General features: G+C 51.2%; 2 protein-coding genes across 2 annotated transcripts; both read right to left on the reverse strand.

Annotated features, from left to right (window-relative positions):
- Positions 1–3,984: 3,984 nt before the first annotated feature.
- Positions 3,985–10,888, reverse strand: LOC122466149 (caspase-14-like). The gene is made up of 3 exons (XM_043548289.1): positions 10,713–10,888; positions 8,008–8,154; positions 3,985–4,221 (listed from the first exon to the last, which is right to left on the reverse strand). The coding sequence occupies exons 1-3, from the start codon at positions 10,758–10,760 to the stop codon at positions 3,985–3,987; spliced, it is 432 nt and encodes a 143-aa protein (XP_043404224.1). The 5' UTR covers positions 10,761–10,888.
- Positions 10,889–12,923: 2,035 nt separating this feature from the next.
- Positions 12,924–20,923, reverse strand: LOC102944272 (caspase-14). The gene is made up of 5 exons (XM_043548290.1): positions 20,741–20,923; positions 19,935–20,181; positions 19,114–19,217; positions 19,043–19,082; positions 12,924–13,268 (listed from the first exon to the last, which is right to left on the reverse strand). The coding sequence occupies exons 1-5, from the start codon at positions 20,921–20,923 to the stop codon at positions 13,012–13,014; spliced, it is 831 nt and encodes a 276-aa protein (XP_043404225.1). The 3' UTR covers positions 12,924–13,011.
- Between the last annotated feature and the right edge of the window lie 1,854 nt (positions 20,924–22,777).

A 22,777-nucleotide genomic window follows, 5' to 3' on the forward strand; every position in this document is an offset into this window, starting at 1 on the left:
ACTAACATCTAACAGAAAACCAATCCTTCCGCCTTCTCTGGGGCTCCTCCTCAGCCGGCCTTTGGCTCAGCCGTCCACCCCCTGGCTGGGCTCCGCAAACCTTCCAATGGGCTCATGCGCCCCCTCCTGGGAACCCAGCCCCAGCCTGACGCTGGGAGCAGCCCTGTGTACCAAAAACCACATCTGCTCCTTTACCTGGCGCACTTCCTACCCCTCTCCCGAGTTCCCCTCGGGGTCCTCCAGGCCCTGCCCTGCTTAGCCAGGGACCCTCCCTGGGGAGATTTTCTCCCTCACGCTCCTCCCTGCAGCTCCCTTCCCTGAGCTGAGCTTCCCCCTGCTCACTCCAGCTACCCGGCAACACGCCCAGCAGGCTGCACGGCTCCGCGGGGTTTGTGGTGAGGGGTCACGGCTGGGCCCTGCCCTGTGTCCTGCCCCACAGGCCAGCATTGCAGGGGCAGACCCCTTTCTGCGGACGCTGGGCATGTTAGCCTTTGGAGAGCATGTTGCCGGCAGGGTTCCTGAGCCCTCCCCCCTCCTCAGCTGCTGCGCCCCCTCCCCATCTCTGTCCAGTCTCCCCTTCGCCCTTTGCTCTACCCACGCTGCAGGGGGCTCCTACAGACCCTCCTGCCCTTCTCCCACCCTCATCTCCACAGCCGCCTACAGCTCCCTCCCTACCCCGGCCCCCAAGCTCCTCCTGCCTCCCCCCACAGCCCCTAGCACAGGGCTGGGCAGTAGGGTACCATCGGGGTGGGGAAGGGGGTGACTGGGCCCCACGGCACTCAAGCCGCCCCCAGCTGAGGCCTGGTCCCACGTGGACCTCTGCCAGCGGGCACAAGTTAGAGCAGCCCCAGGCCGAGGTGGAGAATCAGGGAGCCGTGACAGGTGCTTGCCTCAGTTTCTCTTCTTGTCCTTCCCCCCACCTGGGCCGGCCTTTGCTAGCGGCTCCCCCAGGGGCAGGCAGAGCCTGAGCTCCTGTCCTGGGCTCCCCCCAAAGGCAAACAGGCCATGGAGCGACCGGCGCTACTCTCGTCTCTCCTCTGTGGTGGGGCAGGCAGCCAGCCTGGGGGACAGGAGGGGCAGCAGCTCCTCCGAGCACCCTCAGCTCACAGCAGAGCAGCGCCGGGGCTGCAGGGGAGGCACCGTTTAACAGACGTTTAACTAAACCAGTTTCAAATAACCCCTTCAGGTAACCCACTGCAAGCCCCTGTGCAGATGCTTGTAGTGGTTTACAGTTACTATTATTTACCTGTGCTATAGTAGCACCTAGGAGCCAGGCCCTCACTGTGCCAGGAGCTGTATATTATCTATTAGATGTATTACGGTAGCACCTCGGAGTCAGGCCCCCACTGTGCCAGGCCCTGTACGTTATCTATTAGATGTATTACGGTAGCACCTAGGACACCCCGCCATGGCCCAACACCAGATTGTGCTAGCAGCTGTACACACACAGAACAAAAGGTGGCTTATATCTGGTTATCTTGCGCCAGTAGTTTGTAAGTGACAGGTAAACTGATATGAGCTAGGTTTAAACTACAGGGAGAGGTTTGCACTGGCTTAACTAAAGGGGTTATTTTAAACTGGTTTAGTTAAACTGTGGCAGCATCTGTGCTGACCCCAGGCCCACGTTTTGCAAGCGCGAATACCTGGTTAGCACCAGCAAGCTGCACCCGGGTGACATTTAAAGGGAGAGAACAGAACCCAGCTTGGTTCCAGGTAGCAGAGGGTTTGCTGGGGACGACTGGAGGAAACACGGAGTGACTGGAGAGAGTGAGACTCCAGCAGGGAGTGGGAATGAGCTGCCTGGAGCAGCCAGGGGATTGCAACTTTCCTACCTGAATGTTTGTGTCACCCGTCAGCAAAACCAGCAGCCGGCACACAGACATCAGCGCAGTTACACGGTTACTTCAGCTAAGTAGGGGGGAGGTGTTTGCTCTCATACCTGGGGCAGACGCATAGACGAAAAGACTGTCGGTGTGCGTCGGGATCAGCTTGTAATCATCAGGACTGGGTGAGTGGTTGCCAGGTGCAAGAGAGTCCACTGAATCATTCATGTCCCCAGGAACGCCGGAGTCTCTGTTACCTAAAGTTAAATAGTTTTCCTTTCAGAGACAGCAATGTGATATAGTTGCAAAATAAGCAAATATCATTCTGGGGCGTATTAACAGGAGTGTCATGTGCAAGACACGGGAGGTAACTGTCCCACTCTACTCAGCACTGGGGAGGCCCCAGCTGGAGAAACGTGTCCACTTCTGGACACCGCACTTTAGGAAAGATGAAGACAAATTGGAGAGTGCGGAGGAGAGCAACATAAATGATCAGTTTAGAAAACCTGGATGACCTCTGGACATCCCTTCCAGCCCCATATTGCTCTGATTCTCTGGCTGTACACCGGGTTCACCTGCTCTTTGCTGAGCTCAGGGTCACTTTGAATTGCACCAGTCCCTCAAGTTGAAGTGCCCCATTTTATCAGACGGAGTGAAGGTCACAGTGATCTGTGGGAACCTGTTAAACTCAGCCCAGAGGGAAGGTGGATCTCTTTTGGCTCAGTAGTTAGTGGAGGAAGCTGCTCACACACCCCGAGTCTTGCTGAGCTGAGACGAGACGAGGGACGCACACCGTGGGCCTGACCTTCCAGCCTGGCCATGCCCTGCTCAGTGCAGGACCAAGGAGGGGCCAAGGGTGATGTGATGAACCTGCTAAGCAGGGAACTACCATCCCCATCAACCCCTCCCCGCTGATCTACGACATGCAGGCACATCCCCTTCCCCCAGCCAAGTAAGCAGAGGGGGCAGGAACTCTGTGCCCAGACCCTGGCCCAGGAAGACACCTGGCAGCGGGGGAAGCGGTGATGACATGACAAGCCGGGAGAAGCAGCGAAGCTGGATGCCGGAGAAAGCACCAAAGAGCTGTGCACAGAGCAGGAGCCAGGAACCCACCAGTACAGCATGTGTGGGGACTATGGGGGAGCAGCGGGGGCTGGAGCCAGAGCAGAGCCACCCCAGAGAGAGACACTGACTGAGCCTGGCCTGGAAACGTGCAAGTGCCTGTTTGCTGGAGCAGGGACTGGTCTAGAGATGGTGCCCCAGGGCTCCCCATTCTCGACTGGCCTGCCCCTTGGGGTTTGGTGTGCACCAGCACCGAGCAGCTCCAGCCATTACACTGGCTTTGAACCACCTTCCCGCGCCCCCAGTCCTGGGGCGGCTCAGCCCCGAGCATGAAGCTGCCCTACATTACACCTTGCTGCCCACGGCCCAGAGGGACCATTCTGGCAGCTGGAGATCCGCGGGGTACAGGAACACTGCCTTCTGGTCACCCCCTTTCCCCCATCCATGCCCCATGGACAGGGAAGGGGGCAAGCACACGGCTGCTATGCTGGGATCTATCCCAGCCAGGGGTTCCCCTCACACAAGGGGAACTGAAGGGAGCTAAGCCCAGCTGGTGGAGTGAGACTGACCACCCCAGGGGGGCTTCACTCACTGACTCTGCTCCCAGTTGCCAGGGGATGTTGTGAAGGCCCAGACTATAACAGGGTTCAAAAAAGAACTAGATAAGTTCATGGAGGATAGGTCCATCAGTAGCTATTAGCCAGGATGGGCAGGGCAGCCTCTGTTTGCCAGGAGCTGGGAATGGGTGACAGGGGATGGATCACTTGAGGATAACCTATCTGTTCCTTCCCTCTGGGGCACCTGGCACTGGCCACTGTCGGAGGACAGGATGCTGGGCTAGATGGACCTTTGGTCTGAACCAGTCTGGCCGCTCTTATGTTCTCAAGTGCTTTGCCTCTATTTATAGATGCAGCAGGTGGGTAGGAGCCTGAGAGAGGAAAATATGGTCACAGCTCTGAAGATCTCAGTTGAGGAGGAGGAGGAGCTAAATGAAGCTGAGAGGAAGGGGTCAAACCTGATGCAATAAATGACAGACCCTCCACCCCAAACCCCTGTTCCTAGGCTTCCTCAGGGTCTCCTCCTGTACAGTCAAATGTCTCTAAGACTCACCCCCCCGGCAGGCCTGGATGATGAAGACCTTGGGTTTACCCCGCAGCGCTTGGCAGGTCTCGTTGGTCATCTCTGCAAACAGCTCGTCCAGGTTCACATGCCGTCCATCAGCTGCCATGACATGTCCACTGTCTCCATGCGCCATGATGACCACAACACTGCAGCTGACCAGATCATTCCTTTCATCTATTTCCTTTCTAAATTTCTGCAGCTGCTTCTTGAAGTCCTTTGACCAAAAATTGTGAGCTCAGTAAATTGGCTGGGTAAAAGATGAATTCGAGCTTAGATCAATACTAACATTTATACAGCCTTCTTTCCAGTGTGTGTCACATTCATGGTACAGAATGAAGACTGTGGATTGTCGACTTGCTTTATGTACCAGTGAAAAAAGGAAGGACAGAGACTAAAAGCGGCTACTTTCCATACAGCATTTCAGCGTGTCTGGCCTGGTGAAGCAAGGCCCTGGCCCCTCAACACAACCTGATTTCTCTGTGTGTCTGTCGGGAAGGTAATACCTTCTGATTGTACGCTGGATCCCTTCCAAAACTGCAGGGCATGTTCTAGGCATCGGTGGTCAGATCCCCTTTGATTTAGGGGAAACTGGAAAAGGTGAAAAGCCAAATTCCTATTTTTGTAAGGGAGAGGAAAAGCAAGGCCTCAGATGCCCATTTGATGCTGCACATAAACCCCTTCGGTGTCCCCTGAGTCACCAACCCAGCACAAGCAGCGGGGGGGGGGAGATTGTGGGGGCAGTGTCTGGGGTGCTGGCCCTTCCAGGGGTGTCTGAGCCTCTCTCCTTGCCCTCCCATGTGAGCTGGGGGAGGGGGGCTGAAGGTGATGCAAATCAAAATGATGAAAACAAGGAAATACCAAGCTGAGATACACATCACTCTGTGGGGGCTGGCCAGTGGGGGGGGGAGGGACCCAGTTTGCAGGAGGGGCAGACTGGCTGGACCTGGGGCAGGAGTCCCAGCAGGGGCTGAGGGGAGGCTCCGCTCAGGCTACGTAAGGGCAGCCTGGGGCACTTCAGCAAGTGGGGGATGGGGGCCAGCTAGTGGCTTAACGGGAGGGGCAGGGGAGCTGGAAATGGGGGGGGGGCTATATGTTGCAGGGAAGGGTGGGGTGAGGGGGGACACGGAGAGAGAAGGGCGTGGAAATAAGTGCAAATAAGAAAAAAGGAACTGACACTTTCATGTGTACGTATGAGCCTTAGTAGGTGTAAACGTAACTCAGGATAAAAGGTGGTGCCCAGCCCGCATGCTGGGGGGTTTCAGGAAGTGGGGATGTTCTTATTGTTTTCTCTGGATACTCTGTGCATGCCTCGGTTTCCCCTATGCATTACTTAAGTTTCTCGGTGGGACAAGGGGGTGTGATTGTTGCAGGGACCCCTCAAGGACAGGTGTGACTGCCCCCGGCTGTCCAACGGCCGACACTTTGTATCCTGGCTGCCCTAGGGGTCCCATCCAGGGGACTCGTTGCGGGAAGTGCACGGTATTAACAGGGGGCTGAAAGCTCTGAGGTCAGACCCAGGAAGGCCGAAGCCAAAGAAGCTCCATGCCCTGGTGGAAGTGTGCTGAGAGAGAGGAGACTCCCCCAGAATCCTGACTGGCTTCATTTGGAGCAGTTGCAGAGCATTGAGCCTGTGACCCTGTGACAGGGGGAACCCACAAGGATGACTACCACCAATGATGATGGTGACTGACACTCCAGGGCCCTCCCGCAGGAGATGTGAGTGATATCAGTCATAGGGCTAAACACTCTCACTAGCTCTGTCTGCTAGTGTAGTTCAATGTTCGTGTGATTATCTGCAGGGTGGATTTATTGGTAAAGGGACTTGTGATAAATTGCAGTTTGTTCTTGTGTGCTCCTAGGGACTCTCATTCTAAAGAGACTGGCAATAGCATTCCTATGCTGTGGCCCGGCCTCAGGAGACCAAACCTTTACTGCCCTGGCAGATCAATCAATACACCTCTCCACGAGACTCCAGGCCAGCATTTCTCAAATGTGGCCACTAGCACCTTTCCTTGTGGCCACAGCCTCCTGGGCTGTGATGGGGCGGGGGAAGTAATGGCCCCTCCTCCTCCCTGGTGCTCCTGGATGCCCTGCCTTGGTGTTGGCTGCTGGGGCTGCCTGCAGGGGCCCTATCCCCCTCTGGAGACATCTGGGGCACAATGCTGGAGCAGCAAGCAGCTGGTGAGTTCCCCACCCTCCCAGGGGCGGTGGGGCTCAGGGTTTGGGCTTCAGCCCCAGGCTCCAGCCGCTTCAGGCTCTGTCCCTGGGCCCCATGCTCCAGCTGCAGGGCTTTAGGCTCTGGCCACGGGGCTTTATGCTCCTATTCCCCGCTGCTTTCCCCACCTTCCACACCCACCCCCTTCACCCCTGGCCCCAGCTGCCGCCCCTGACCCTCCATCCAGGGCTTCATTTGTCCCCCGGCTTGCCAGGGCTGAGTAAGTCTGCTGTGAAAAGTGATACTTGTATGTTTGTTAATATCACTTGTCACAGCAGACTTGCTAGCTAGCCATAAATACATTACAATGATTTGGACATGTCTATGCACACATTTATTTGATTTGCCTAAAGCTAATTAAGTATCTTAGAAAAAGTGTGCGAGTGACCACCAGTAAGTGTTGGTTGCCGCACTCTGCAGACGGTTTTGAAGTGGTTGTTAAGCTCACAAGTGTGGTGTTCTGTTGGGGGAGAAGACTCTGAGACTGAGCACAGGGCAGGTGCAGGTAGCATCTGGCTATCACAATGACAGGGCAGTGTGGGTGTGTGGGTGTTATGGGCGCATCAGGGCATCGCTCAAAGAGGGCTGAGTCAAGGCTCTGTGGGTCTTAACTCTGTATTTCCTGCTTCTTCACAAGTTTGAGTTTTGCTAAACTCAACGATCTGGAAAGGCCCCACTGGGCAACCTCTCCTCTGCACTAATGAAGTGTTTTGCAGCCTGGAGTCTAAGAGAAATGGGAGTGTGTTAGGATACGTCTACACAGCAACTGGGCACGCGCTTCCTAGTGTGGGCGGAAAGACACACGCTAGCTCTGCTCAAGCTGGCATGCTAAAAACAGCAGTGCAGCTGGGGAAGCGGCTCAGGCGAGCCTCCTGAGTACATACACAGGGGGTCCGGGTGGGTTTGTGCTCAGGCAGCCAGCCCAAGCCGCCACCCATGCTACCCCCCAGTCACTCTGCTCTTTGTAGTGCGCTAGCTCTCGAGCCAGAGCTCGCACCTCTGTCTACCTGAGCTGGGAAGCTTGCTCCCAGCTGCCAGGTAGACATGCCCTTAGAGAGGGGACTTTTGCGGGGGAAGTGGGGACCCAGGGAGGGAGTAAACAGCAGGGACCAGAGGGATGGGGGAAGCAGGAACCCTGAGGTGTGGGAATACAGCTCATCCTACATAACTACAGGGTTGTCACATCATTGCTTATCTTCATCTCCCCCTCCTCTACCCTCCCACCACTCACGGGGAGGATTGAAAGAAGCAAACACACAAACACAGGCTAATCTTTGCAGTTTCTTGTGCGTGTGAACGGCAGGAGGGTAATACACTCCGCACCACATGTGGGGCTGGGAGAGGCCAGATAGAAACTGCACTCACGAGCCCACCCTCTAACTCCACATGCTGCTCCCAAGCACTGGGCTGAAGCTGTTCCCCCGCGTAGCAATAATTACATAGTCACTGGAATAGGCAAGTGCTCCAAGCACTGAACCAGGGGATATTCGGACACATGACTCTCAAGCCCTCCTCTCAAAGCTGCTCCACGGCATGTAAATAATTAAACGTTCATATAGCCAGACTCCAGAGCCCCGTGGCTAGGGCACCCTGGTGGGAGACCTGAGTTCTAGTCCCGGCATCAGTGCTGATTTAGGACTCACATGAAGGGAGGGACAAAGGCAGCTCACACTGGCTTTGCTGCAGCCCCTCCTGTTCCTGTACCACATGGGGGCACGGAGAATCTGGCTGTGGGGCCGTAACTGGAAGGGAACGTGGTTTACAGGGAGAAGCGGAGACACTTACCGATGCCTTGGGATTCCTGATCACCTGGTTCTTAAAGCCCAAAGTGTTAAACATTATTTCCAGGGCATTGATGTCACTCTCAGCTCCTTCCCGATTCTCGGTGACACACAGCGTCAGGGCGAGACGCGCTCCCCCCATGTCGTACGCCTGCAACGAGGGTCCAGCTGTTAGTCTCTCCACCGTCACAGACATCTTGTTTCACATATCAGGGCTTTGTTATCTCTGCCGGGAGCCACATGACAAAATAATCTGTTCTTTCTCCATTAACCCCTCTTACTATCATCTGTAACATCATCTTATTCCCACCACAGGGGGAGCCTCCATTCAGTATCCATGAAATTACATAGCAAGTTTCACAGATTCCCAGGCCAGAAGGGACCCCTGCAGTCATCTCGTCTGACCTCCTGCATAACACAGGCCAGAGACCTGCCCCATAATAATTCTCAGAGCAGGGCTTTTAGAAACACATCCCGTCTTGATTTAAAACCTGCCAGCGAAGGAGAATCCACCACAGCCCTTGGTAAGTTGCTCCAATGGTGAGTTCCCCTCACTGCTATAACTTTGTGCCTTATTTCCAGTCTGAATTTGTCTAGCTCCAACTTCCAGCCACTGGCTTGTGTCAGACCTTTCCCTGCCAGATTGAAGAGTCATCTATTATCAATTTCCTGTTCCCCATTCCAGGACATATAGGCTGGGATCAAGTCACCCCGTAGCCTTCTCTGTTAAACTAAATAGATCGAGCTCCTGGAGTCTCTCACTCTAAGGCAGGTTTCTAATCCTTCAATCATTCTCGTGGCTCTTCTCTGACCCCTCTCCAGTTTATCAACAGCCTCCTTGAATGGTGCACACCAGAACTGGACTCAGGATTCCAGCAGTGGGTGCTTGAAGATCAAGGTATTTGCTTGACCTTCAAACAGGTAACTCCCCAAGAACTGGAGTGAAGCTACTAACACGTGCGCCACACAGAAGTGCTGGTGACTGGACTTATAGGTAAAGAACCAGGAGTCAAGACTCTGGGGTTCTTAGTTTGCAGGGCCTGGCACAGACCTGGTCGGTCCATCACGCCTAGTGCTGCCCGGCAGGAGTTCAGTGAGCCTGGCCCAGCAGAGAACTGACTCATCTGGGCTGAGCCTCTTACACTGACCTGTCTGGTGCCATGTTCATTGTGGAAACTAGCCCTTCCCATATCGTCCCGGTCCCACAGCACTCTCTGGGCTTCATGTCCCTGACCCAGCACAGCCCATCAAACTGTTAGGGTCACCAATTTTGGTTGCAAATATTCCTGGAGGTTTCATCACATGACATAACCCTTAATTAATTAAATATTAATTGCTGGGGACTCCAGGACAATCTGGTAAGGCTGGCAACCCAACAAACTGTCCCTGGGCGGACCATGGACAGACGACCCAGGGTGCATTTGTGGGATATTGAATTTGCTAAAGGAGCCCCACTATTAGCCAAAAGGCAGGCTGAGAGCACTAACTCACACGGCAACAACTGCCCTTGACTGCAAGGGACAGAGCATGTTCCTGTACGCCACTGAGGGTACAGCTACACCACAATACAAAACCCACTGTACCGAACCTCCAAGCCCAGGTCAATTGATTCGGGCTTGTAGAGCTCAGGCTACACGTAGCAGTATAGCTGTTCAGGCTCGGACTGGAGCACGGGCTCGGAGACCCTCCCCCATCACCAGGTTTCAGAGCCCAGACTCCAGCCTGAGCCCGAACATCTACATTGTTATCTTTAGCCCCTCAGTCCAAGCCCCATGAACCCAAGTCAATTGATCCAGGTTCCAAGTCTTGGTGTTGTGGGTCTGTTATTGCAGTGTAGACATGCCCTCAGTACACTGCTCGCTGTGTGTTGCTCACAAAGGAGCTTCTGAGGAAGCAATAGCTCACAGAGAGGTCGTCCTATCTGGAAGCAGAGGTGCTAAAGTTTTGGAAGTGCAATTGTAATGCTGACAGACCCTGGTCGTGGTGGGCGGGATTGAACCTGAGGCCTCTGGAGCTTAGTGCATGAGCCTCTACTGTATGAGCTACAAGCCAACAGGCGCTTAGCTAAGGCTGTAGAGCAGACTCATTTAACTCTCTCTAGGTGGTCTCTGTGCACTAGATGGGACAGAACACCACACCCAAGAGGTGTGTGGGTTACACAATGACTTTGGAAGTATTTATAAACTGGTCCTTGGTACCGTTCAGTAGCTGATGTCAGGGCCAGCTATAAATTTCATGAGGGTCAGAGCCCTAGATTTTCCATAGCTCTGCACCAAGGGAATTATAACATTTCCAGGTTCTGATGAGTAGGTCATGTTGGGGGTGAGGCTGAGTGTCAGGAACCCCTGGACCAAAAGACCCAGAACGGCTTTCCTGTGATCACACTCAGTCCCGTTGTCCAGGAAATGAGCGAGGAGCATAACTGAGGACTACACTACCTGAACTGCTTACTGGAGTCCTTCATCTTCACTCTAGTTAAGTAATGCTATTTCACTTGACAATAGTGCTAAAGTGACATTGGACCCCGGATCTGGACCTCTAACCCCACCCCGAACCCTCAGCAGGCACAGCAAATTTCAAAGACAATCTGAGTCAGCGTGTGGGTTTTAAAGTGCTGTACGCAGAAGAGTCACTTTCAAACAGTAAATGACTATCTTAACTACAGCTGTGCTGTTGCCTCACTGTACTACTGATTGATACAGAACTTACACCGATATGCTGCAGTTCAGTTCTGTTTTCCCGCTTTAGTTTTTCCATGCCTTCAGTAATTCCCTTCTCTGGAAATCCAGGGATGCTAGTGATAGCAGGTGTCTGCACCCTAATTCCAGAGTCATCAGCAACTACTGAGTGGCAAAGACGTGCGGAAGGCCGAGGAGGAAGGAATCTCTGTCCATCATTTGACTCCTGAACAAAGCAAGGGGAAGGTGGGGACAGAATTTAGCTGAGCCAGCTCTGACACCAAACTCTTTAAAGATCATTTCTGCTTCCTTCATGAATATTTCTGCATCCCTCTGCCCGCCCCACCTCTTTATACACTGCACATTCCTGGGCCGGGCAACAAGGCTCCAAAGTCGTTCTCTGTCTAATAAACTTCCTCTTGTTTGTCGCACAGGCTCCTCATTACAGGAGCTGGAAAGGTCCCTGGACTTTGCAGGTGCTAATGAGGAACATAGAAATGGGGCTGGGGACATAGATACATATAAACAGTCATTCTTAGACCGTGCTCCAGCCAGAAACCTTCCTCTGATTAATAAAAAAGGAGGGGCACTAATGTGAGCCAGAAGAGGTTTGATGGGATAAGAAGGCAGAAAATTGTTAAGCTGACTTCTCCTTATGCATGCATGAGCTCAGGGCTGGGCTGGCAGGGGCTGCGGCTCGGGAGTGAGGGGCACCGGCAGAGTTTAGATGAGGTGGGTTTGGGAAGTTTCCATATCAACTGCGCTCGCCAAGCATCAATTTATCCCTTGTTTGTTAAAGACTAAACTCCCTATTTTACGTGGTGTTTGTTGTTAACCCAGACGCCCAACGCAGGGCAGGACGTAGGAGCCTCCATTCTCAGCATCGTCCCCCTGATGCGGGAGCTGCTGTGGGTCCTGCCTCCGGCCCTGCGCTCGCTGGGGTGAGGGATAACGGGGGCGACTGGAGACACCTCAGTTCCATGTCTGGCCCGGCAGAGTTGGGGCTGGAAACGACTGGCTCCCTTACCTTCAGACGGAGCAGCTTCCTCAGCGAGCTCTGGAAAACGGGGCTCAGTTTATATTTCCCTGGTGAGTTTTCTTCCACCTCAAAATCTGTTTCTGAAACCCTTTGAATTCCCTGGGTGAGACTGAACATCAAGAGTCACTGGCAACAGGCGTCTTAGTGTCGCGACCGCAGTTTCGATAATGATCAGTTATTGAATGAAGTGTCTGATTTCAGCATCTCCAGCCTTGTCCACACACAAACTTGCATCGGTTCAGTCAAACCAGTGGAGACCCCTGTGTGGACGCGCCTTCTTTCAGTTCACCCAATATCCATTAGGAGCAGATCGAAGGTAAACCAAAATACGCGGCTCTTAAACCAGAATGAGACCCTCCCCCCAGGGGGCTGCACTGGTTTAACCATCCTTAGTAACTCTGAGAGGTGTGAACTGCCCACCCATGCCTGAGGTGTTAGCTCAGATGCCCAGTGCATGTTACAGGTCCCCTCTGTGGCCGGCCAGGGAGGATCTGATCTGTTACAGCCCTAGCCAGGGAGCTCCAACAATCCACATTTAAATAAAACCCCAAACTTCCAGCCTTTTGTTTCACACACACCGGAAGGAAAACAGCTAGAGAATTTGAAAGGTAAAAAGTCAAGGAAGTCACATTTTTTAATCTCCTTCCCCATTTAGTTGGATAGAGTCATTTCAAAGGAAAATCCCTGGCTTTAGAGGGGATCAGACACGGTGTTGAATAATTTGGCTGGGAAAAGGAAGCTGGGTTATTTAGATGGCCACTTTTGCTTTAGTGTTGTTACCTCTCACTCTTCTTTTTGGAAAGCTGAACAGACCGAGCTCTTTCAGTCTCCCACTGCCAGGGATTTTCTCCAGCCCTCGGATCATCCTTGGGGCTGTTTTCTGCCCCCTCTTCAACCTTTCAACCTCCTCTTACAAAACACACACCCCAGCAGTGGGTGCACTAGTCCAGCATCGGTCTCCCCATGTCGTATGGTAGAGGGTAACTGCATGAACACTTTGGAAGAGACCAAAAGGACTGAAGAGACTGTTTCCTTTTGGCCAAATAAAGAACCAGGCTAATGTATAGAGAGGCCATGTCAGTCCACGCTGAAATGAATTAAGTGTCCACATCCTCTGCGAAGCAATAGCTCGGGAAGATAGTGACACTCTTCAACTTACAGAACGACCTACTAGGCTGAGAGAGCGAAGGTGCATTACTGTGATGGGGGCGTCCATGCTCTCAGTGATCAGAGTCCAGGTCATCTTCCACGGAGCTCCCCAGACCCAGGTCCGGCGTCCGAGCTGTGTGTATTACGGGGAGGCAGCTCTCTCCCTGTGGACATTGGGATCTGGGTCACACTCCAGATCACAGCCTTGGCTAAGACACCCAGCGATACACACAGAGACGTAGGAGGGAGTCACCAGATGCAGAGGTAGGAGAACGTCTCCTGCGTCCCTTACCTCGGTAAGTAATTCCAGCACGTGAAAGCCTTGAGACTCCTTGAAGACCTCCGCTATGGTCTGAATCAACCAGGATCCATCCTGTTCATGTCGATAGGCGACGTGTCCTGGTGAATGGCCAGATAATTATATTGTTGGGGCAGAGGGGAAACCCTCCCCTGAAAGCCTGGTATCCCCTCCCATTATAAATCAGGAGCTGGATTGATTTCATTACATAAGAACAGCCATACTGGGTGAGACCAAAGGTCCATCTAGCCCAGTGTCCTGTCTGCCATCGGTGGCCAATGCCAGGTGCCCCAGAGGGAATGAACAGAACAGGGAATCATCAAGTGATCCATCCCCTGTTTCCCATTCCCAGCTTCTGGCAAACAGAGGTTAGGGACACCTGGAGCAAGGGGTTGTATCCCTGCCCATCCTGGCTAATAGCCATTGATGGACCTATCCTCCATGAATTTATCTAGTTCTTTTTTGAGCCCTGTTATAGTCTTGGCCTTCACAACATCCTCTGGCAAGGAGTTCCACAGGTTAACGTGCACTGTGTGAAGAAATACTTCCTTTTTTAGTTTTAAACCTGCTGCCTATTAATTTCATTCTGTGGCCCCTAGTTCTTGTGTTATGAGAAGGAGTAAATAACACTTCCTTATCTACTTTCTCCCCACCAGTCATGATTTTATAGACCTCTATCATATCCCCCCTTAGTCGTCTCTTTTCCAAGTTGAAAAATTCCAGTTTTATTAATCTCTCCTCATATGGCAGCTGTTCCAGACCCCTCATCATTTTTGTTGCCCTTTTCCAATTCCTATCAATCTTTTTTGAGTTGGGGTGACCAGAACTGCACACAGTATTCAAGATGTGGGTGTACCATGGATTTATATAGAGGTAAGGTGATATTTGTGTCTTACTATCTGTCCCTGTTCATGGTTTGTGTCTGATAATTCTGTTCTTTACTACAGTTTCAATCAATTTGCCTGGTACTGAAGTTATTCTTACCATCCTGTAATTGCCAGGGTCTCTCCAGCCGCCTTTTTTAAAAATCAGCATCACATTAGCTATCCTCCAGTCATCTGACACAGGCCAGAAAGGTTTAAGCAACTTGCAGGCTAATTAACCCAAATTCAACCTTTAGGGACATGTTAAAAAAGTATGTAAATGGTAATAAGGACCATTTCCTGTTAGATAGATTAGAGCTTTGAAATGTAAACTCATTGTTAGAGAATTGAGAGGTAATACTAATTGTATGTGTTTACGTATATCTTGTTAGATGTTAGCCATGTAACCAGACAGTTCCTGTCTGTTTCTATATCTATTGATTCAAAGATCAAAAGGGAATATAAACATTGAGATGAAACTTCGGTGTAATAATGTCATTGTCTATGTGTCGCTGTGAAGTTTGTAGTAAACTGTCTATGAACCGCTTAATGGATAATTACCTTATGCTGATGAATGCAACTAGTTACCTGTGTGTACATAGGAAACAGGTAATTCTGCTTCAAAGCCACTATTCTTCACCCAAGGAATACCTGCTGTCAAGAGGCTACCGATAGCTTGCCAGAGATCTATAAAAAATTCTTGGGACTTGATCCTGTATCTCAGATCTGCTTAAGCTTCATCAGGGGAAATTTGAATTACAAGACTGAGATCCCCAGTCCCATCTGGGCCTCCCTGATATTGGATATTTGGACATTGGACTATAACCTGATGAACTGATTGTCACGGAGTGTGGGGGAGTCCAGGCCCTGCACCCCTCTTCCTGCGATCCAGCGGGACTCTCAGCCAGCCAGGAAAACAGAAGGTTTATTAGACAACAGGAACACAGTCCCAAACAGAGCTTGTAGGTACAGACAACAGGACCCCTGAGTTAAGTCCATCTAGGGGGGCAGGGAGCTTAGACCCCAGCCCTGGGGCTCCCTCCGTTTCCCCAGCCAGCTCCAAACTGAAACCCCCTCCAGCCGTTTCACTCAGCCACACACCCCCCCCCGGCTCCTCCTCCAGCCTTTGTCCAGTTTCCCGGGCAGAAGGTGTCACCTGGCCCCAACCCCCTCCTGGGCTCAGGTTATGAGCTCAGGTATTGTCCCTCAGTGAAGTCACACCCTGACATCCCACCACCAATGCAGACAGTCCCAGTAAAACTCCCATGCAACATTCCCAGGTCAATCCTCCCCACTCCCTGCTCCGTCACAGTGATTCTGAAAAAACTCTCTGAAATTCTAAAGCTCACTGTCTCTACTATGAAACTGACCTAAGAACTCTATTAATGTCTGTATGTATAATGATCTGTTAACCAGTACTCTCTCTCTCTTTCCTTTTTTAATAATTTTAGTTTAGTTAACAAGAATTGGCTGTGAGCGTGTGTTTCGGTAAGATCTGGAATAGTCATTGACCTGGTGGGTAATGTGTCCAATCCTTTGGGATTGGTAAAACTTTTTCTATGATGAACAAGATTTTCAGTTATCCTCATCATATTTCACTTGGCTGTCTGGGTGGGAGCTCAAGGCTGAGTTGCTTTAAGGGAACTCTGGTTTTGGCTTCTGGGACACCAGTAAGGTACTGTAGAAGCTGTTTTGTTGCTGGCTTGCTGAATCTAAGTATTAGAATAACCTCCAGTTTGGGGGATTGTCTGCCCCATTCTTTGCACTTTGCCCTAATTGAGCAATCTCAGAGTGGCCCCCCTGGGACCCCGGTCACAACCACAGTTAGTAGTTCTGCAATTTCACATTTGCGTTCCTTCAGAACTCTCGGGTGATACCATCTGGTCCTGGTGACTATTTGCTGTTTAGTTTATCAATTTGTTCCAAAACCTCCTCTAATGACACCTCAGTCTGGGACAGTTCCTCAGATCTGTCACCTAAAAAGAATGGCTCAGGTTTGGGAATCTCCCTCACATCCTCAGCCATGAAGACCAATGCAAAGAATTCATGTGGCTTGTTTTGAAGCACTTGGGGGAGAGGAAGGTGATCAGGAACTGTCAACATGAATTCACCAATGCCAAGTCATGCCTGACCAACCTGATTGCCTTCAATGATGAGATAACTGGCTCTGTAGATGGGGAAAAAGCAGTGGATGTGATATACCTTGACTTTAGCAAAGCTTTTGACACGGTCTCCCACAGTATTCTTGACAGCAAGTTAAAGAAGTATGGGCTGGATGAATGGATGATAAGGTGGATAGAAAGCTGGCTAGATTGTCGGGCTCAACGGGTAGTGATCAATGGCTCCATGTCTAGTTGGCAGCCGGTATCAAGTGGAGTGCTCCAAGGGTCGGTCCTGGGGCTGGTTTTGTTCAATATCTTCATTAATGATCTGGAGGATGGTGTGGATTGCACCCTCAGAGAGTTCACGGATGACACTAAACTGGGAGGAGAGGTAGATACGCTGGAGGGTAGGGATAGGATCCAGAGGGCCCTGGACAAATTAGAGGACTGGGCCAAAAGAAATCTGATGAGGTTCAACAAGGACAAGTGCGGAGTCCTGCACTGAGGACGGAAGAATCCCATGCACCGCTACAGACTAGGGACCAAATGGCTCGGCAGCAGTTCTGCAGAAAAGGACCTGGGGTGACAGTGGATGACAAGCTGGAGATGAGTCAGCAGTGTGCCCTTGATGCCAAGAAGGCTAATGGCATATTGGGCTGCATTAGTAGGATCATTGCCTGCAGATCGAGGGAAATGATTATTCTCCTCTATTCGGCACTGGTGAGACCACACCTGGAGTACTGTGTCCAGTTTTGGGGCCCCCACTACAGAAGGGATGTGGACAAATTGGAGAGAGTCCAGCGGAGGGCAACGAAAATGATTAGGGGTCTGGGGCACATGATTTATGAAGAGAGGCTGAGGGAACTGGGGTTATTTAGTCTGCAGAAGAGAAGAGTGAGGGGGGATTTGATAGCAGCCTTCAGCTACCTGAAGGGGGTTCCAGAGAGGATGGAGCTCGGCTGTTCAGTGGTGGCAGATGACAGAACAAGGAGTAATGGTCTCAAGTTGCAGTGGGGGAGGTCTAGGCTGGATATTAGGAAACACTTTTTCACTAGGAGGATGGTGAAGCACTGGAATGCGTTACCTAGGGAGGTGGGGGAATCTCCATCCTTCGAGGTTTTTAAGGCCCAGCTTGACAAAGCCCTGGCTGGGATGATTTAGTTGGGGTTGGTCCTGCTTTGGGCAGGGGGCTGGACTAGATGACCTCCTGAGGTCCCTTCCAACCCTGAGATTCTAGGAGTCTATGATTCTCCACAACACCGTGTCTTTCCTGAGTGCTCCATTACCACCTTGATTGTCCAATGGCTCCACGGGTTGTTTGGCGGGCTTCCTGCTTCTGATGGACTTAAACATTTTGCTGTTCGTTTTTGTGGGTTTTGTGAGTTGCTCTTCAAATTCTTTTTTGGCCTCCCTAATTATACTTTGACAGTTAATTTGCTAGAATTTATGCTCCTTTCTACTTTCCTCAGTAGGATTTGACTTTTTGCCTCTCACTACCTCTTTTACTCTGTTGTTTAGACACAGTGGCATTTTATTTTTTGATCCTCTTACTGTTTTTATTTTTAATTTGGAGTATACATTTAGTTCGAGCCTCTATTATGGTGGTTTTAAATAGTTTCCATGCAGCTGGCAGGCATTTCACTCTTGTGACTGTTCCTTTTAATTTCCATTTATCTAGCCTCCTCATTTTAGTGTAGTTCCCCTTTTTGAAGTTAAATGCTGCTGTGGTGGGTTTCTCTGGTGTTTCCCCCCTTACAAGGATGTTACATTTAATTGCATGATGGTCACTATTTCCGAACAGTCCAGCTCTATTCACCTCTTGGACCAGGACCTGGGCTCCACTTAGGACTAAATCAAGAATTGTCTCTCCCATTGTGGGTTCCAGGACTAGCTGCTCCTAGAAGCCGTCATTAGTGGTGTCTAGAAATTTCATCTCTGCCTCCCGTCCTGAGGTGACATGTTCCCAGTCAACATGGGGATAGTTGAAATCCCCCATTATTACTGCGTTTTCTGCTTTGTAGTCTCCCTAATCTCCCTGAGCCTTTCACAATCACCATCACGGTCAGGCGGTCGGGAGCACATCGCTACTGCTATACTCTAATTATCCAGGCATGGAATTACTATCCACAGAGATTCTATGGCACAGTTTGATCCATTTAAGATTTTTACTATATTTGACTCTACGCTTTCTTTCACATCTAGGGCCACTCCCCCACCAGCACGACCTAATCTGTCATTCCTGTATATTTTCTACCTTGGTATCACCGTGTCTCTGATTATCATCGTTCCACCGAGTTTCTGTGCTGCTGTTATATCAATACCCCCATTGAATACCAGGCACTCTCGTTCACCCATTTTAGTATTTAGACTTCTAGTATTTGTATACAACCACTTATAAAATGTGTCAGTATTTAGCTGTCTGCCTTCATGTGATCCAATTGAATGGGACCCTTTCTCATTTGACTGTTTCTGTTCAGTTCCTACCCGTACTTTATCATCTTCCATCCTTTCCTCTTTATTAGGATATAGAGAATCCCCTCTAATAAATCCTCCCTTAAGGGATGTGTCTGTCCAAACTGTGTGCTCCTCCGCACCTGTCGGCTTTCCCCCAGCCCTTAGTTTCAAAACTCCTCTATGGCCTTTTTCATTTGACATGCTGGCGATCTTGTTCCAGTTTGGTGTAGGTGGAGCCCGTCCCTCCTGTACAGGCTCCTCCTTTCCCAAAAAGTTCCTCAGTTCCTAATAAACCTAAATCCCTCCTCTGACCCTGTCTCCCATCTCCGACAGCTTAAACGTTTCCTACTTGAGTGTTTGTGCCACCCTTCAGCAAAACCAGCGGTCAGCACAAAGGGCTCAGCGCAGTTACACGGTTACTTCAGCTACGCAGGGGGGAGGTGTTTGCTGTCATACCTGGGGCAGACGCATAGACGAAAAGGCTGTCGGTGTGTGTCGGGATCAGCTTCATGACGTCTGGCTCATTGGAAGAGGAGCTGGTTGAGTGAGCGCTGGCTGGCGGAGCAACTGTTGATTGCAGGGCTGTCAGTTGGATCAGACTTCTTCACAAGGACACCTTTGTCTTTGCTATCTGGAACCACACAAACAGTTTCCCTTTCAGAGGCCATGAGTTCACCCTTTGCCGATTTCGCTGACTGAAGAGTGGCAGGGTAGGGTAGCCCTCACTCCAAAGACATTAGAAAGGAGGGAAATTGGGTCTTCAGACGGGGCCGGGAGTTCTGGAAGAAACTGATCTGACTTTACAGATCTCCCAGCGAGCACCAAGTTCTGATTTCCTGGCTGCATTGCCAGGTGCTGGCAGCTGGACGCGGAGTCACGACGGAGGTGATCTATGCACCCACACAGTGACTTTTGCTCTCACACAACAGTGATACATAGAAACAGCCCAGGCATAGCTGGATCCCAAATAACCGTTTTTACACCAACATGCCACGCCCAGGGATGTACATACACGCTCCTCGGGTGGTTTCTAAAACAGAGACCACAGCGAGTGCCCCTAGAGGGCTCACACCCTATTTAAAGGGAGACTGCCCTATTCCTGTACCCTCAATGCACCTGCATGTAGAGGTTCGAGGTAGAAAATCAGAAAGGGGCAGGCTGGCCTCGGGCTGAGAAAAGGACAGAGAGCTGGAAAGGCTGGCGCTGAGCTTTTTTGGGGATGATAAAAGAGTGAGATATAGGCATCGGGAGACTGGTTCAAAAAGAGAGACATGTAGTGATTGTTGAAAGGGAAAAGCTAATGGTTTAAGGTCCCTGCACCTTACAGTGAACTGTCTCTGAGACTCACCCCCCCGGCAGGCCTGGATGATGAAGACCTTGGGTTTGCCCCGCAGCGCTCGGCAGGTCTCATTGGTCATCTCTGCAAACAGCTTCTCCAGCTCCATTTCCTCCCCATCAGTGCCTGACTTAGGCCTGTCGTCTCCAGGATTCTTGCTCTTCCCACTGTGAGCCATGAGGACAACAAAGCAGCAGCTCACGGGATCACTCTTGGTGTCAATTTTATTTCTGAACTTCTCCAGCTCCTCCCTGAAACCCTTTGATCAAACAGAGGGAATCAGACAAACCACCAGGTGACTGATGAACTTCAGTCACGACCAATATCAACATCTGCAAATTAGTGTGTGAGAGCCTCCCCTTCTGCTCTGGTCCTGTTTATTTCTGGAACTGTCTACCATATAAAACTCAATAAAAGTCAGAGTGGGGCGCACAGGGGCTCCCGATGCAGGGAGGAGGCAGCGCTGGCTGACGGGGTTGGGGGAACAGGGTCCCCAGGGCTGGGATTCCCAGGGCGGGCGGTGCTGGCTGATGGGGTGGCAGGTCCCTGGCGCTAGGATTCCTGTGGTGGGGGCACTGTTGGCTGACGGGGTCCATGCTGGAGTCAGATATCCTTTCCCTAGGGCAGTCTTTTAGCAGAGCCCTAGTTAAAGATGCCCTAAAGCTGTTGTGTTTTACAACAGAGCTGGACAAGCTCCCAGCAGGCCCCAAGCTCTTTGCGCTGCCCAGCTCCCGCACTGGTCCGAGGCACAGAGATTCTAGCTCTGGGGTCATAACTGGAAGGGAACGTGGTTTACAGGGAGAAGCGGAGACACTTACCGATGCCTTGGGATGCCTGATCACCTGGTTCTTAAAGCCCAAAGTGTTAAACATTATTTCCAGGGCCTTGATGTCACTCTCAGCTCCTTCCCGATTCTCAGTGGCACAGAGCGTCAGGGCGAGACGCGCTCCCCCCATGTCGTACGCCTGCAACGAGGGTCCAGCTGTTAGTCTCTCCACCATCACAGACACGTTCTATATCTCAGGTCATACACTGGGGAACGTCAGATCCTGATATGGCTGATTGAGGGACTTGAAACTGGTGGAAACTCAGACCCTGGGGCCTGATTCTCTGTTGAATGGCTGCTTGCGCAGTAATTTACAACCAGAGCAGAGTGGGGATATAACCCTACCACGGTGATCCAGTACAGCTTGACCCTCGGTTAGCACGGGAGTATGTTTACTGACAAGAAACGTCATTAATGCAGAGAGTTAGAGGTCCCCGCCGGTATTTCGTGCCCATCCAGAACGACAAGTCCCGCCGGACTCGAGTTTGGGCAAACCAGGGATCAGAGTTAAGGTCAATGCTCAATGCAACCTTAGCTCTGCCCTCACTGAGCGATGCTCCTGACACCAGGGACACACCCAGTCCGCCTTAGCAATGTACTGGACAGGCGCTACCTGCACTTGCCCTGCGCTCAAAAACCGAGGCCTTATCTAGCTAAACACTTTGTTCGTGACAAGCTCTATGATGCTCCTTGAACGAATCCCCAGATCTGATACCAATCCCAGCTCCGCCAAGAGGCTCCAGCTAGCCTCTCCCCCAGTCAGTACAGCTACATCTCAGCCAACAAACGCAGCCTCGAGGAGCTGACTGAGGAGAGATCTGAGCCATTAGCGATTGTCTTTGAGAAGTCCTGGAAGACGGGAGAGATTCCAAAAGACTGGAAAATCTAGTGCCCATCTATAAACAGGGAAATAAGGACAACCCAGGAATTACAGACCAGTCACTTTAACTTCTGTACCCGGAAAGATAATGGAGCAAATAATTAAGCAATCAATTTGCAAACACCTAGAAGATAATAAGGTGATAGGTAACAGTAAGCAAGGATTTGTCAAGAACAAGTCATGTCAAACCAACCTGATAGCTTTCTTTGACAGGGTAACAAGCCTTGTGGATGGGGGGAAAGCAGTAGACATGGTATATCTTGACTTTAGTAAAGCTTTTGATACTGTCGGGCATGACCTTCTCATAAACAAACTAGGGAAATGCAACCTAGATGGAGCTACCACAAGGTGGGTGCAAAACTAGCTGGAAAACCGCTCCCAGAGAGTAGTTTTCAATGGTTTGCAGTCAGGCTGGAAGGGCAAATCGAATGGGGTCCTGCAGGGATCAGTTCTGGGTCTGGTTCTGGTCACGATATTCCTCACTGATTTAGACAATGGCATAGAGAGTACACTGATAAAGTTTGCGGACGATACCAAGCTGGGAGGGGTTGCAACAACCCAAGGAGATGATATAGCCTGAAACAACGGCTCTGAGATGTGTGAACCGCTCCAATCCCTGCAGTGGTGTTCCCCTCCCCAGTGCGGGAGAGCCTGTAATGTGGGTCAGGTTGCCCGTTCTCAGCTCCCCACCCCAGTCTCAGCAGTTTGTTCTTGTGGCATGCTCCCAGCAGGCCTGTTCTCGGCTCCCCCCGGCCCCCAGAAGGGCAGGGCTTCCTCAGATCCAGGCTCACATGGGGAGAAAGGAGAGGGGCTCAGACCTCCCTCCAGAAAGGGCAAGACCCCCGCATATCCCTATTCCCACATGGGGGGCTGTGAGAGGGGCAGAGTTAAGGGTGTCACAGTTTACATTTCCTGGTTTCCGGAGGTTTAAATTCAGCCACTCCCCATGTTTGCGAAGGACACGAGGCAGCATTGGGCCACCTTAACTCTGCCTTCACCAAGTTTTTTGGACAGTGAGTCATTTTTAATGAGGGTTGAGGTTCCAATCTCATCACATGACTCCAGGAGCCAGAGATCTAGGCAGGGGCTTATATTGCATCTGCCATCATCTGGCAAAAAAAAACAAAACTGGAATTGGAGCAGGGGGAG

This window comes from Chelonia mydas, chromosome 6 (assembly GCF_015237465.2).
Source record: "Chelonia mydas isolate rCheMyd1 chromosome 6, rCheMyd1.pri.v2, whole genome shotgun sequence".
In the NCBI taxonomy this organism is placed as follows: domain Eukaryota; kingdom Metazoa; phylum Chordata; order Testudines; family Cheloniidae; genus Chelonia; species Chelonia mydas.